Here is a 14406-nt window from a genome sequence, read left to right as displayed (position 1 = left end):
TATATATATATATATATATATATATATATATATATATATATATATATATATATATATATATATATATATATATATATATATATATATATATGATAAATTTTGCACATTTAGACGTGTTTTTCATATTCAAATAAGCCATATATATATATATATATATATATATATATATATATATATATATATATATATATATATATATATATATATATATATATATATATATATATATATATATTTGATACATTAATGTCTGGATTCTCTTAACGACCTGGGATCAGAGCCCCAGGTATATATATATATATATATATATATATATATATATATATATATATATATATATATATATATATATATATATATATATATATATATCTTTTTATCTGTTCCTGGGAGCGCCTTGCTTTGACTGTACAATTAGCTTTACACATGGGTCATCAATTTCCCTTTGTATGCAACTAATCTTAGCCATTTCCATTTCCTTATTTCCTTTCCTCACTGGGCTATTTTTTCCTGTTGGAACCCTTGGGCTTATAGCATCTTGCTTTTCCAACTAGGGTTGTAGCTTGGATAGTAATAATAATAATAATAATAATAATAATTCAAAATTACAAATCAGAATTTTAGCGCCAATATCAAATGACATCAGTAAAATAGTGACGGTGTCTTTATTGTCCTTTGCTATCCTGGCAAGGCATAATAATTAGTAAATATATTAGCACTAAACTATAGTTTTAGGGATAACTATTATGGATATGTTATATAGCTAAACGAATTTAGAATCTGGTCAAATGGCATATTTTTAAAAATTTCAACCTTAGCAGATAATTAAATCTACCACTCAAATATCTGGATGTCTCTCTTACTCATAATACCACCACTTCAGAGTGCTCTCTGACTTATAAAGCCTATCAATGGGATTGTTTATAGATAATTTATTATTATCTGTAAAAATATTTAACTGTAATAACATAAAACCTAAATATAATAGAAAGGTAATATGCTATGAACGAGAAATGTATTGCTGCGCCCACATACAATTAGTTTTTCTTAGTGACGGCTTTTTAAGGCTCCGGTGAAAATTAGTGCCAATGTAAAACAATTTTTATATGAATTGATTAAAGTAGTATATATTAGTCCTTAATAGCAATTTTTTTATACGTATTTGCTAAAAATTTGTTGGTTAGTTTACGTGGTTTGAAAAGTGTATTTGTACCTAATATCTTCACTTCAACCTAGTGTCAAAGGCAGCTGATAATCCTTTGCCTGCTTGCAATGTGTATTTTTATGTTTATCTCGGCAAATTAACCACAATTTAACCTTAATTACACACAATGGTGAGTATTTAGTGATAGCGAGTCCAGTGAAAAGTTCGAAGACAAGAATTAACTGAATAGTGAGGTTAATAGTATCAATTAAAACATGATTTTATCTTTGAACGTGTGATACTTGTCAAGAATAAAAAGAAAAAAAGAAAAAATACAAGCATATCAAATCTCGTGTAGGAATGAGACAGTCACGGGACGACGTGATAGTGTTATCTGACATTAAATTCACCAAAGGGTAAATTTGGTAAGGAGTAACAATAATTTTTTTCTTAATGCTTTAGGAAGTCTTAAGCCAGGCCCAGGACCATGTTTTGCTTTACGTATATTTTACCAATTTACATACCTGGACTTAGCCTGTCTCTCATCATTTAAGGGCATAGTTCACCTTAGTGATATCATAACCTGCCATAATTAGGAAAAATGCATTTTGAAAGCAATGTAATGGGCTATACCCTAAGCTAGGTAAAAATACATTTTGAAAGCAATGTAATGGGCTATACCCTAAGCTAGGCTATAAACAAGACCTTAGTCCACTGGTAAGCCTACAACTTTATGGTAGCTTGGAATTGATTGGGGACAGTATGTAGTTATTAGGACAAGTACTGTGTATTATTGGTAACGTTGCTAATGTTATCGTTCGTTCGTAAGAGAAGTGACACCGTGCATCTCAAAGTTATCCGAATTGGTTGATCTGTTTGTTTCCGATTGAAATGAACATCAAATTCGCTTAATTCACGTTATTTACTATAGGAAAACAATTATATTTTGTTTCCCCAGTATGTTTTCCCCACCCAAAACCCCGAGTTCCCACTGGGGGTCCCCCATTATCGTAGGATATAGATGTATATATATTTCTGAAACTATTCATTTGCGACGGAAACGAGTGTCATTTTTGAAGAGATCGTAATTTTTTCTATAAGAAACAGTAGTTTTTTTCCTAGGTTACATTGCCATGTAATTCACTACAAAAATACCAGTCTGGTACCATCCTATTTGCAGTATATCGAAAACTTTTATAGATTTAAAGTCGCTCAGCTAATTTAGAAAAAACATCAGATAATGCTAAAATGGTTGTCATAACCATGGTGAAATATATTTTTTTGGAGCCTTTGTATATCGGTGGTCAGTTCCTCCCGTGTGGATTAAAATTGGATATCAACTATCCTAAACTTTCCCCCCTAACCTAACCTACAAGACGTGTCCTTACTTACTTACCTAAGGGGGGTTGCTGCGACCCCCCTTACACTGCCATATTCTAAGAGCTGTAATCAAACATACAGGTGGCCGCTATCATACATACACCTCATTTTTTTTCAGATGTATTTTCTTATTTCAAATGATTCAGAAAACAATTGTTGCCAGAGATAGTTAGGTTGTAGAGGTATGGCATGTATGTAATTGAGTATAAAACCTAACATTCTTGTAAAAACCTTCATCAAAAACCTTCTGAAACATTAAAATACTCCTGAAAAACGACACATGAGATGGGCAGGCTTTAAATATTGTCCCCCATCGACCCAGAAATCTGTAGGAATAGATATATAAACATGTCGATGTAAGCTTCATACCAGCCAATAGAAAAATGGGAGCCATTTTATTTGCTTGGGATAGACTGGGTGCAAAATTTTAAAAGTTATGACTGAAAAACTACATCTTGGAAGGAAAACGAACCCAAGAACACTATCTAACCCAAGGTTCCCCACCTAACCTAATATGTGAGCCGTATCCTTACTTACTGGGAAGGGCTAAAATTTCCCCTTAGACTGCCTTATCCTTAGCTTACCCTAAGACTAAGTCTCAACCCAGTTTGCTTCTCAACCAGCTTGGATACTGGCAAGGTATCACTATCATAATATTTCTTATGTCATATTTCATACGTCATATAACTACTGTAGCGTCTTATCATATATATGACCAAGGTAAATAACTTTTCCCTATAAAGAAAATCAATTTTACAAGTCAAAAAGAAGTTTATGCTTGTCCCAATGAACTATGTGCACCCAAAAAATAGTTTCAAACCTATTTTGTTTGGTGACAGTGTTAGCTCTTTTACTCAAGTTGAAAGGATTCAAGGAGATAAGACCAAGCCTAATTTATTCTAACAAAGCTAATTTAGATTGCTTTGCCGTTACTTACCGTTACTTGCAACCTTGTACCCTTTTACACTGTGTTGACCCTGAAGAAAAAAGAAATAAGTGTACTTTCATTATTAGAAGCTGATAAAGTTATAAAGTTCTGGTGCCAATGTCTTTTATCAGAAATGTGATTGGGATGTTTATAAGTTGCCTAAATGAATTCGTAACACAATACCATAATCATGATTAGTTGACATGACTTCATATTGGATTAAGTTGAACTAATTCAGAGGGACAGAGGATCATGAAATTTGAAGTACAGTATAGTCAATTGACAGATTATTTGATACAGACTGATATCTGTTGCTATGACAATAGCCGACTTATCTGATACATTCATAGTTTAAGGCTAAAAATACAGCTATGGCTATTCATAAATTAATTTTTCAACAAAACTTTGTGAAGCTCGTAAAGTCTCTCGGTCTAGGTTTAGGTCAAATTAGTGTCAATCTGAGTCAGGATAGGTTGGGATACTTAAGGTTGCACTACAAACATATATAATTTAATTGCTGATGGTGCTGATTATTCTTTGGTTGCAAAGACAATTTAAGTAAGAAATTTATTTTATTGTTAAATTGCTTTTCAAACTAGGGTTGTAGCTTGGCAATTAATAATGATAATAATAATAATAATAATAATAATAATAATACAGTATTTTTGTTCCTACATGGCAGACAAACCTTCATCCTGTAATTAGGGATATCATTTTACTGTGCCCTGGAATTGTTTGTTAGAAGTTGGGTACTGTATTGAGCTTTTGTCCAAATGGATAGGAAGCGGGGTGATCAGTCCCGACCCCTTCCAGTCAGATATTCTTCACTTTTGTTTCATGGATGAACATACTGCCTCACCATCGGCTTTAGCGGAGGGCGAGGGTTGGGGAAGGATGTCTCAAGGACTTTGGACTGCTGTTTAGATCCCACTGAGGTAGGCTACTCTTGAGTCAGAGGTCCTTGCACTTATCTGTGAGCACAATGGCCTAGGGAGGCTCCCTTTACAACTCCGGCAGGGAGGACATGGATCGGCACTGGTGTTGTCAGGTGGGAAGGCAGTTACCTTCCTTGCCCACCAATTGGCAAACCTGTGATCTAACCGAGTCTTGAAGAGGTGGGATGCTGTGGTTTCTCGCTTTCAAGAGAAGTTACTTTGGAGTTGGCGTCCTGCCGGTGGGTACTGTGCAGACAGCGAACTCATGGAAGACGGCTTCGCAGGACTTTCTGATTCACGGCGCTCTCTTTTTTCATTAGCCCAAACATGGAAGGTCGAGATGAAGGAAGTACCCTGCGCCTGCTCTGATACCCTGGCCTACAGCTCCTGTGACCTCTTTCTGAAAAGAGCCTGTGCGTGTACAGACTTATTGAGTATGTTCATAGACAAACGAAGATCAGGATGGAAACGTGTGATCTGTGCTGTTCCATCGGAGAGGGATAATTCATGCTTTCAGTGGCCTGAAGGACACATACTGTACTTTTAAGCACCTGTGCATCGGTCTTCATGAAAGTACCTCCACTTCTCCCTCTATGATATGGTGTACCAGTTCAAGACTCTGTGCTTTGGACTTATGTGTTCATCTTAGTAGCCGCTTGGGCCCACTCGCAAGGGATACGTCTGCTAATGTATTTTGACAATTGGCTTATCCTGACCTCCTCTGAGAGGCAGTTGCTACAGGATTGAAATGTTATTCTCACATTTTGCCCCTAAATGGCAATTGTGGTAAACTGGGAGAGGTAGAAATCATACCCAAGCAGAGGTTGAAGTACTTGAGCATGCTGATAGACATGTCAGATGCTAGAATCTTTCTTACAGACAATTGATCAGCAGGCTCAAGGAGATTGCGTGACCATTCCTGTTTGAGACAAGTACCAGCTCGCTCGGTGATGGCAGTCTTCTCAGCCACCTCTCCTTGCGGGAGAAGCTAGTTCCTCATGGCCATCTCCACCAGAGAGGTCTTCACTGGTGCTTGAAAGATTAATGGTCAGCTGGTGTGGTTCCCTCGTTCCATCCTGTTCTGGTGGGCCAGGAGGCTCCTGATAATCTTACCTGGTGGCTGAATGAGGAAAGCTTTACTAGGGGAATCCCACTCGACTCTGCCTCTGGAGGTGCAAGTGTCCTCAGTTACGTTGAAAGAACACACCTTGGCGATCTGGTCATCTCAGGTGTCTGATCACGAATGGAACTGCTAAACCTGAAATACAAGCAGCCTTTATAGCTTTGCAAGTATTTTAAGAGCGTTTGGGGGAGGTACTTGGTAGTGTTTATAAACGACAACACTTTACGGCCTATGTCAACAAGTAAGGGGGCACGGTCTAGTGCCTGTTTGCAAGCTAATGAAGTTGATGCACATTTGTTCAACATTCCCTACCATAGAGATAACAGCCAGGTACATCCCGAGCAAGAGGAATGTGCTAGCAGACACACTGTTGCCAGGGGCAGGCTGTAGGGCTGAAGTGTCCCTACCTCCTTGCATAGAGGAGAGGCTTTTTGCCTTGTGGGTTTTTCGGGTATCGACTTGTTTGCCGCATGGCTCAACAGAAAGCTCCCCTGCTCCAGACCCATGGGTTGTGTTTGAAGACACCTTCCAACACCCATGGGATCATCTGGACTTGCACACCTTCCCTCTGTCCAGTCTGATCCGGATGGCTATTAATCAACTGAATATTGATTATGCTAGGACTGGGGATGACCCTGGTGGCTCCTAGATGGTATAATGCTGATTTTTTACCCCTATTAGTCAAGGTCCCGAGAGAACTACCCCAATGGTCCATGCTCTTCTGTCAGTCCCACCTTCATAAGTACCACCAGACCTTGAAGTCCTTGGAACTTCATGGGTGGAGGATATCCAGCATCTCCTTAAACCCCTGAGAGTGAAAGGCTTTTTGCAAGGCACGATACAGATGTCTATATACCAGTGATGGTCCTCTGCAGCTGTCTATCTTAGCATCATCGAAGAGAGTAGGCGAGTTGTATGGTCTCTCTTATTTTGTCATCCACGCTGAGGGGTGGAAGGAGGTGGCCTTTAGTTTTGTGCCACACTTTTTGGCCAAAATGAAGAACCTGTCAGCACGTGACCCTAGGATTGAGACCTTCTCCATCCTCTCTCTGCGTGAAGCTTTAGGTGGTGATCGAGAGGAGCTGCTTTTATGTCCTGTAAGGGCTCTGCAGTGCTATCATCTACTTTTCGTTAGCGCCAGTGAGACCAAGAAAATGGTTTCAAGGAACACTATCTCTTTCTGGGTTCATGAGACGATCCATGCAGTCTAAGCCTTAACCGCTGAAAGGGTCGAGGGACCAGAGCTCACAGAGTCAGAGGGTATAGGCCCTTCTGTAGCTTTTGGGAAAAACTCATGAGTGGGCCAGATTCTGAAGGCTGGGGTCTGGAAGTAACAAACCCACCTCACAGCCTTTTAGTTAAGGTCCTGTGATGGCTGTTCAGGTAGTTGTACAGCCAGGCCAGCTCCCACAGGGGATAGATTCTCATTTATGGTAACATGTAGATGTAAGTCTGGAATGAATGGTAGAATGACTGGCTCTTCTTCATTTAACTATCTCCCTCATGGGAGAATGTTACCTGCTGGATTGGACCAAATGCGGGTAAGTTACAATCCGGAGCTCCATTCTTTATTACCAAAGAAGTATAAACCCCATCGTCCCTAAACAAGGGGAAAGAGGATGGGAGTTTTCACCAGCCCGTTGATCATCATACAGGCATATTATACCAAATTGATTTCTCTTTTTAGAGGAGGGTTTCTTTGTTTGGACAAGTACATCTCCCCATGTATTGGCCAAGTCCTATGGGTCTTCTCAGTCATATGAGACAGTTAGGAGGTTGATGGAGTCCTTGCTTTGCTCATGTGTTGGACCAGGTGGTTTGACACTTCCAAGAAAGAAAAACCGTCCAGTTCAGTTCTAGGAGGACTTCCAACCCACCAAGCAGTGAGTCTCTCTAGTGTATTAAAGGACGAGGGTTTGTGTGTCGTTTAGGAACAAATAACAAATTTTAAGAGTAATTTGTATTTTTCCTAGCCATGCAAACCTAGGTTCTTTGACTTAATTTCCCTCCTCAACCACCACTCTCAGCCCTGGGCCCAATGGTCAAAAGTGAGCTATTCAGACTGGTGAGTGGGTGAGACTTCTTGCCTGTATTTTCCACCTGTCATTTAACCACTCTTTAAACTATCCTAATGACTGTTCCAAGCTTGCACCGAAACAATCTTCCTATACTGAAAAAGGACTCTGGTTTGTGTAGCTAAGAAAATTACTATTAATATTAAAAATTTGTTATACTGTATTGTGAATAGTCAGTTCAAGAATAGATTAGATAAAGTGATTGACGTGCAGTATGCAATTCTGTTATTGTAAGCCATCTTGTTATAGAAACTTAGTCTTTGAGATGTCTGTATCAAAGTAACTTGATGTAACTATGTCTTATTTTGTTTTCCCCTTTGTCTTCCATTCCAACAGGACTTTTAGAAGTAAAGGCATCTGGATTTTGATACCTTCATAATGGGATCTTCATACCTGTATCTCCTGCCCCTTACTGTTTTTGTCCTCTTCCCTTCCACATTTATAATCACGTAAGTTAGACTTTTGTATCCCTGTTCTTTATATAACCTGTTTATTGACTGGTATGTTCTAGTGTCATTTAGGTGTATATATTTCTCTTTGATGTTACAGTTATTTCCTGGGCTTTGATTATGGAGGATTTTGCATTAGTTTTGTATAGTACTGTACCTTATACAGTAGGTCATAATTAATGCCATAACTTATTTCTATGAAATTCCCCTGATGTTCATATTGCTTCACACTTGAAGCTGCGAGATAGGACTCCCTTAGTGCATGCCGTTCTATAAAGTTGCTTCCATCACCATTTGTGAGTAAATGAAGTACTATAATGTACTCAACGACGACCCATATCATCTGCCCCTAGACGTGGTAGTTTCAGCTTTAGTTGAATGCGAATGGTTATGAACTCGGCAAAGCTGGTGGCCCAGTCACAGGTGTTCACCCTCAATGATGCCTTAAACAGGGAGAGGAGAGTGATGGCTACACTCAATGCCTCATCCTGGATAGACCACTGGTTGGGGACGGTTGATTTTTTGGCCACCACCGCAAACTTGGCTGACCAGAAGAAGCTGAAAGTGTTTAAGAGCATCGTCTTTACTAGTACAAGGTCGATGGAGTTTTTGACACTTAACGCTGCTAACTAGTGGGCCAACTAAGTTTCAGAGACAGCTGCTGAAGAGGATCATTCATCTCTGTAACTCCTCTATAAGAACCTCGTCATTGTTTCCTCTCGAGGACGTTTAGGCGAGGACTTGAAAGTGGTTATCCAGCATCTCCTCTTTCAGAGAGGGTTTTTGCAACCAGTGGTAAAACAGATGACAGGATATCTCATGAGGTCATCATCCTCAGTCTGCCAAGCAAAATGGGTGATCATTTGTCTTTGGTGATGTGGAAGGGGTTTGTCTCCTTGGAGCCAGTATCTTTAATTGGTGAAAGGATTTCATATTTCATCTTTGTCAGAGTTGTATATGGTCATATGGAGTTTTGAGCTAGCTTGCCCCCAGTCAGAAGATAGACCACCTCTGCGGAACGTTACGGAAGTCCTGCGTTCTTGTAAAAAAGCCCCCAACTGCTGAGTCGAGCCTCTTACAGAATCTTGACTATTAACCCTTTTACCCCCAAAGGACGTATTGGTACGTTTCACAAAAGCCATCCCTTTACCCCCATGGACGTACCGGTACGTCCTTGCAAAAAAATGCTATAAAAATTAATTTTTCATATTTTTTTATAATTTTTTGAGAAAATTCAGGCATTTTCCAAGAGAATGAGACCAACCTGACCTCTCTATGACAAAAATTAAGGCTGTTAGAGCAATTTGAAAAATATATACTGCAAAATGTGCTGGGAAAAAAATAGCTCCTTGGGGGTTAAGGGTTGGAAATTTCCAAATACCCCAGGGGTAAAAGGGTTAAGATGGTGTTTTTGCTTGCCCTGGCCTATGCTAAGAGAGTCTACGAGATGCATGATCTTTCCTACAACAATTCCCATGCAAGGCAAGAGGAGCCCACCTCATATGAAACATCTGTCAGTACAGAGAGAGTAAAGATGATCACAAAGACCAAAATCTCTTCTTGGATTAGGCAAGGAAGGGCACAACCCAGAGCTCGTGATATTGGGCGTAAACACATCCCTGGCATTCAGAAAGAATCTTTCTGTGATGCAGGTACTATAGGTGGTGCCAAACCACATTCACAGCCCACTACCTGCAAGATGTAACACGCAGGTCCCTAGATACACTCTCTAGCACCTGTGTTGGCTGCTCAGCAAGTGGTTATAGCTACCGTGCTCCATCAAAGGGCTAATAAAAGTTAGTCGAGGACTGATGTTATGGATTTAATCTGGGATGAATGGAAAGAGTGACTGGCCTCTTTTCTTTTCATCTTTCCCCCTCTCTTGGGACACAGCATCCATCTTCCAATTAAACTGCAGATAACTGCTTAGCTAATATTTCTGGTGATGTGTTTTGTTACATTCCCATTCTCCTTACAAGGGGAGGAGGGGTTTGGGTAAACCACAGTGTGTACATTCGCAAACCTATTGCTTATATCGTGCCTAGACAATGTCTCATTAGTGCAGTATTTTACACTCGCTTCCCATCTTTGAACTAAACGTTAACCTGCTGGCATCGTAATGCCACTGGTTGATGAGGTGTCAGGATGCTCATCTCGTGTATTTCCATGCTCAAATGCAGAGATCCCAGGTACTAAAGTTCCAGCCAGTCAGAAAGAGGACTTCCACCCACCATAGGGCGAGTTTCCTTTGTGAAGAATGATGGTTTGTATTTGTGTAGGAACAAATAACAAATTTGAAAGTTATTCTTATTTTTCCTAACTATATAAACCTGGGTTCTTTACACATATATTACCCGCCGTCACCTATCCCCAGAAGTTCCATCTGCAATCAGAGTGGGAGTGATGCGTGTGACTGGGGACGTGGTGCTTCCCTGCTACCCATTGGTAACAGTCGGAACGATTGTTGACATTTCATAAAATGTAAAAGTTTCTGTAGCCATGTTTCAGCTTGCGCTATTTTATATTTCCTATGTAAAGAACGTGAGTTTCTAAAATTACTTTCAAATTTGTCATATTTTATTGCAATATTTAAAAATTCTTATATATGGAACCTTTGGAAAATCCTTCTAATAGAGAGATCTCAGCTTAAATTTGTTTCGTATTGGCATTAGCATCAGGAAAATGCCTTAGTGAACTGCAATTTCTTTCTTGTAAGGTGGGTTTTTGAGAACAGAAAATAATCTTATCTCTTTTCCTCGAGTAGTGTTTGGCCAGAACTGGAAACAACAGGGTTAATGTTCCTATTTTGTTCTACGGGAATAGGATTTTCCAAAATGATATAAAACTTTCTGTATAACCCTTTTACCCCCAAAGGACGTACTGGTACGTTTCACAAAAGCCATCCCTTTACCCCCATGGACGTACCGGTACGTCCTTGCAAAAAAATGCCATAAATTTTTTTTTTCATACTTTTGATATTTTTTTTGAGAAAATTCAGGCATTTTCCAAGAGAATGAGACCAACCTGACCTCTCTATGACAAAAAGTAAGGCTGTTAGAGCAATTTAAAAAAAATATACTGCAAAATGTGCTGGGAAAAAAATAACCCCCTGAGGGTTAAGGGTTGGAAATTTCCAAATAGCCTGGGGGTAAAAGGGTTAAAAGATTGGTAACAGGGACTCACAGTGAGGTTGCATCCAAGTCAGATGAAAGACTTGGAAGTTAGAGTGCATGTTATTAGAAGTATTGCTACATTGCTGAATTTTGTAGTAATCATTCCTTGGAAAGTTATAGCAGGAGCCAGTGTGTACTAATTTGGTATTCACCAAGCATTATCTTAAAAAATTCTGGTTCTCTTTATCAGGACCACTGGGCTTTAGGTGTCGTAGTGGCTGATTGGGATGTCGTTTAATAAAAGTTGGTTTACTCTTATATTTATCAATTGGGGTATTTAATTAATCTCAGGTTTGACTTTTCACTATTTGGAATACACTAAGTATAGATAAGTAATAGGTAATGAAAAATATTTGAGAGACAATCTGGATAATGAAGTTGTACAGTGATATTAGTTGTAACATTTCGGTACCAAGGCTCTAGACTAATAAGCGAGTCTAGTGTAGAGTATTAGTATTATTGTAAGACCCACCTCCATCACAGTGTAGACATCAGCAATATGAACATCGGGAGATTCTTGGAAATAAACGGAATTGTAATAATCAAATTAATAGTTTCTTTACCCTCTTGATGTTCATATGTATGTCCACTCTCCTCCCCTCTCCCCACTGACTATTGTCAAGAGGATAGGATATTAGTCTCAACTTCTAGACTAAAGACAAGGCAGGTGCTAGCTAGCCACACCGTGGTTGTTGCCTTTAGTAACTATGTTCATATGTATGTTCACTCTCCTCCCCACTGACTAATGTCAAGGGGATAGGATATTAGTCTCAACTTATAGACTAATGACAAGGCAGGTGCTAGCTAGCCACATCGTGGTTGTTGCTATTAGTAACTAAGTCTCATGGTTTTCGACAAGCTTTTGCCTCTTGAGAAGAAAAGGCAATATTACCTTTTGGGAGTTAATGTCGATATAAGTAATCTATATGAATATCAAAGGAGTTTAGAAATAATTTTTATTAAAATTCAAATTTTAACCGCTTCAAGAGAGAAGCAATATGAACATCAGGTGAGTATAAAAATAATAAATTACAGTATATGATTAAAGCTCTGTTTTTCCTGGTTGCTATTGTTTTGTAAGATTAACTAGTGTATTGGTAATGAAATAAATTTCTTGTGTTTTTTTTCATTATTGCATGAATGATCAAAATTAAGTAAATGTTGTGAAATGAATCTGTAACTTTACCCGTGGCTAAAAATTGGTCAGAAATATTGTATATTAAATATTTTAGGCATTATATTCAGTTTTAATTTTTGAAGTTTTTCTCTCTGAACTATTGTTATCATGATTTGAATTTTTTAAAATTTTATTGAGCTATTTTTCATTTGATAAAAATATATGAAATCATTATCTTTGAGTAATTTGTTGTAGTAATTAGACAACATAAGTTTTATGCTTGTGTGGTTTTATATTTATACAGGTACACCTTATCAGTATTACTCCACCATACTGAACCTGATTTTCCATACATCAGTGACACTGGTACATATTCTCCAGAGAGCTGCATATTCGGACAGGCTCTTAACATCGGAGCTCTTGTTAGTAAGTATTTTTAAGAGCTTGATGCGTGCAATTTGTTTACTGTACAGTATTCTATTTGAAGCATTTGTGGTATGTTCATATTAATCTAGATATTAATCTCTGGCACCGTCGTTCAATTAGTTCATTATGCATGTTGCATAAGATTTTTCATAACTCTAACCATCCTTTACATTCAGATCTCCCTGGACAATTCTATCCTGTTCGTAATACTAGGCAGGCAGTTAATTCTAATAGCCAGGCCTTCTCCATCATAAGACTCAATACTACGCAGTACTCTAGAAGTTTTATTCCAGCTGTTACCAAGTTGTGGAATGATCTTCCTAATCGGGTTGTTGAATCAGTAGAACTTCAAAAGTTCAAAGTTGGAGCAAATGCTATTTTGTTGCCCAGGCGGACATGAGTCTTTTTATAGTTTATATATGACATATTTGTTTTTGACGTTGTTAATAGTTTATATATGACATATCTCTTTTAACATTACTTTTTTTAGAATGATTTATGGTTAATTTGTTCTCTTCAGTTATTTATTTCCTTATTTCCTTTCCTCACTGGGCTATTTTTCCCTATTAGAGCCCCTGGGCTTATATCATCTTGCTTTTCCAATTAGGGTTGTAGCTTGGATAGTAATAATGATAATAATAATAATAATATACAAACCTGTCCTTTAAAATTGAGAAATGTCTTCAGCTCAGTTGGAACAGCAGGTGAATTCGTTAACAAAGTAGTTAACAAGAACTTGTAAAAGAACTTAGTAGTGCTTTGTGATATTCCTCATAAACAGTTATTAGTGTGAGGCATATCCAATTCTTTTCTAAAGAAGACATTCCAACTTTCAATGGGATTCAGAGGAGAGGCTTATCATTGTCTTAATTCCCCTACATCACACACATCTTATGTACAATAAGTCAAAGTGGGAAACAAGTTTTGTGCTGAGGATTGTCTTCATCCACAAGCTCTTCTATTTCATCAATTACATCATTGTGAGGAAGAAAAACCAGTGCTGGAAAACATTTGATATTAATGCTAAATGCCTTATCATGGTGTTATCTTTCCTTAAAGTCAAATTCACATAATTTTCTGTCCACATTTTGGGATAGATAAAAAAGACAGTATGAGAAAGGAAACTCAAATAAAATGCTATTATTATGAGCTTATTAAAAATCTATCATAATGTTTACATGGCTCATTCTTTGACATAATTGTTTTAGCCTAATAAAAAGTCAGGTTTAAGTTTATTGATTCTAGTTTGGAGAGTATTGCAAACTATAGCAGAACACTGAATGAACTCACTTGGGTGGTTACCAGTGAGAGTGGGGCTGAGACAGGGATGTGTGATGTTGCTATGGTTATTCAATTTGTTTGTAGGTGGAGATGTATGAGAGGTGAATGCTCAAGTGCTTGGTCGTAGATTGAAACTAATAGACGAGAGTGATTATGAGTGTCAGATGAATCAGTTGGTGTTTGCGGATGATACTGTATTGGTTGCAGACTCGGAGGAAAACCTCTGTTGATTAGTGACAGAGTTTGGAATGGTATGTGATAACAAAGTTGCGAGTTATGTGGGTAAGAGTAAGGTTATGAGATGCACGAGAAGGGAGGATGGGGCCAAATTGAATGTCATGTTGAAATATTGAGTTTCTTAAGGAAGTAGATCAG

At 38.1% G+C, this 14406-nt stretch overlaps 1 protein-coding gene across 2 annotated transcripts in view; it reads left to right on the top strand.

Moving 5' to 3' along the window:
• The first annotated feature begins 1187 nt into the window (after positions 1 to 1187).
• Positions 1188 to 14406, top strand: part of LOC137619598 (DNA damage-regulated autophagy modulator protein 2) — a 22962-nt gene continuing 9743 nt past the window's right edge. The window contains exons 1-3 of one of the 2 annotated variants that reach the window (XM_068349777.1): positions 1188 to 1334; positions 7922 to 8034; positions 12629 to 12750. In XM_068349777.1, the coding sequence (XP_068205878.1) occupies positions 7964 to 8034; positions 12629 to 12750 (193 nt within the window). In that variant the 5' untranslated portion in view covers positions 1188 to 1334; positions 7922 to 7963. Of the gene's footprint in view, positions 1335 to 1359; positions 1570 to 7921; positions 8035 to 12628; positions 12751 to 14406 lie in introns of those variants that run through there. The other variant, XM_068349778.1, reaches the window with a different exon arrangement.

This window comes from Palaemon carinicauda, chromosome 26, assembly GCF_036898095.1.
Source record: "Palaemon carinicauda isolate YSFRI2023 chromosome 26, ASM3689809v2, whole genome shotgun sequence".
NCBI classification, from domain to species: domain Eukaryota; kingdom Metazoa; phylum Arthropoda; class Malacostraca; order Decapoda; family Palaemonidae; genus Palaemon; species Palaemon carinicauda.
The sequence above is the reverse complement of the archived record's forward strand: the minus strand, read 5'-3'. Positions and strand labels throughout refer to the sequence as shown.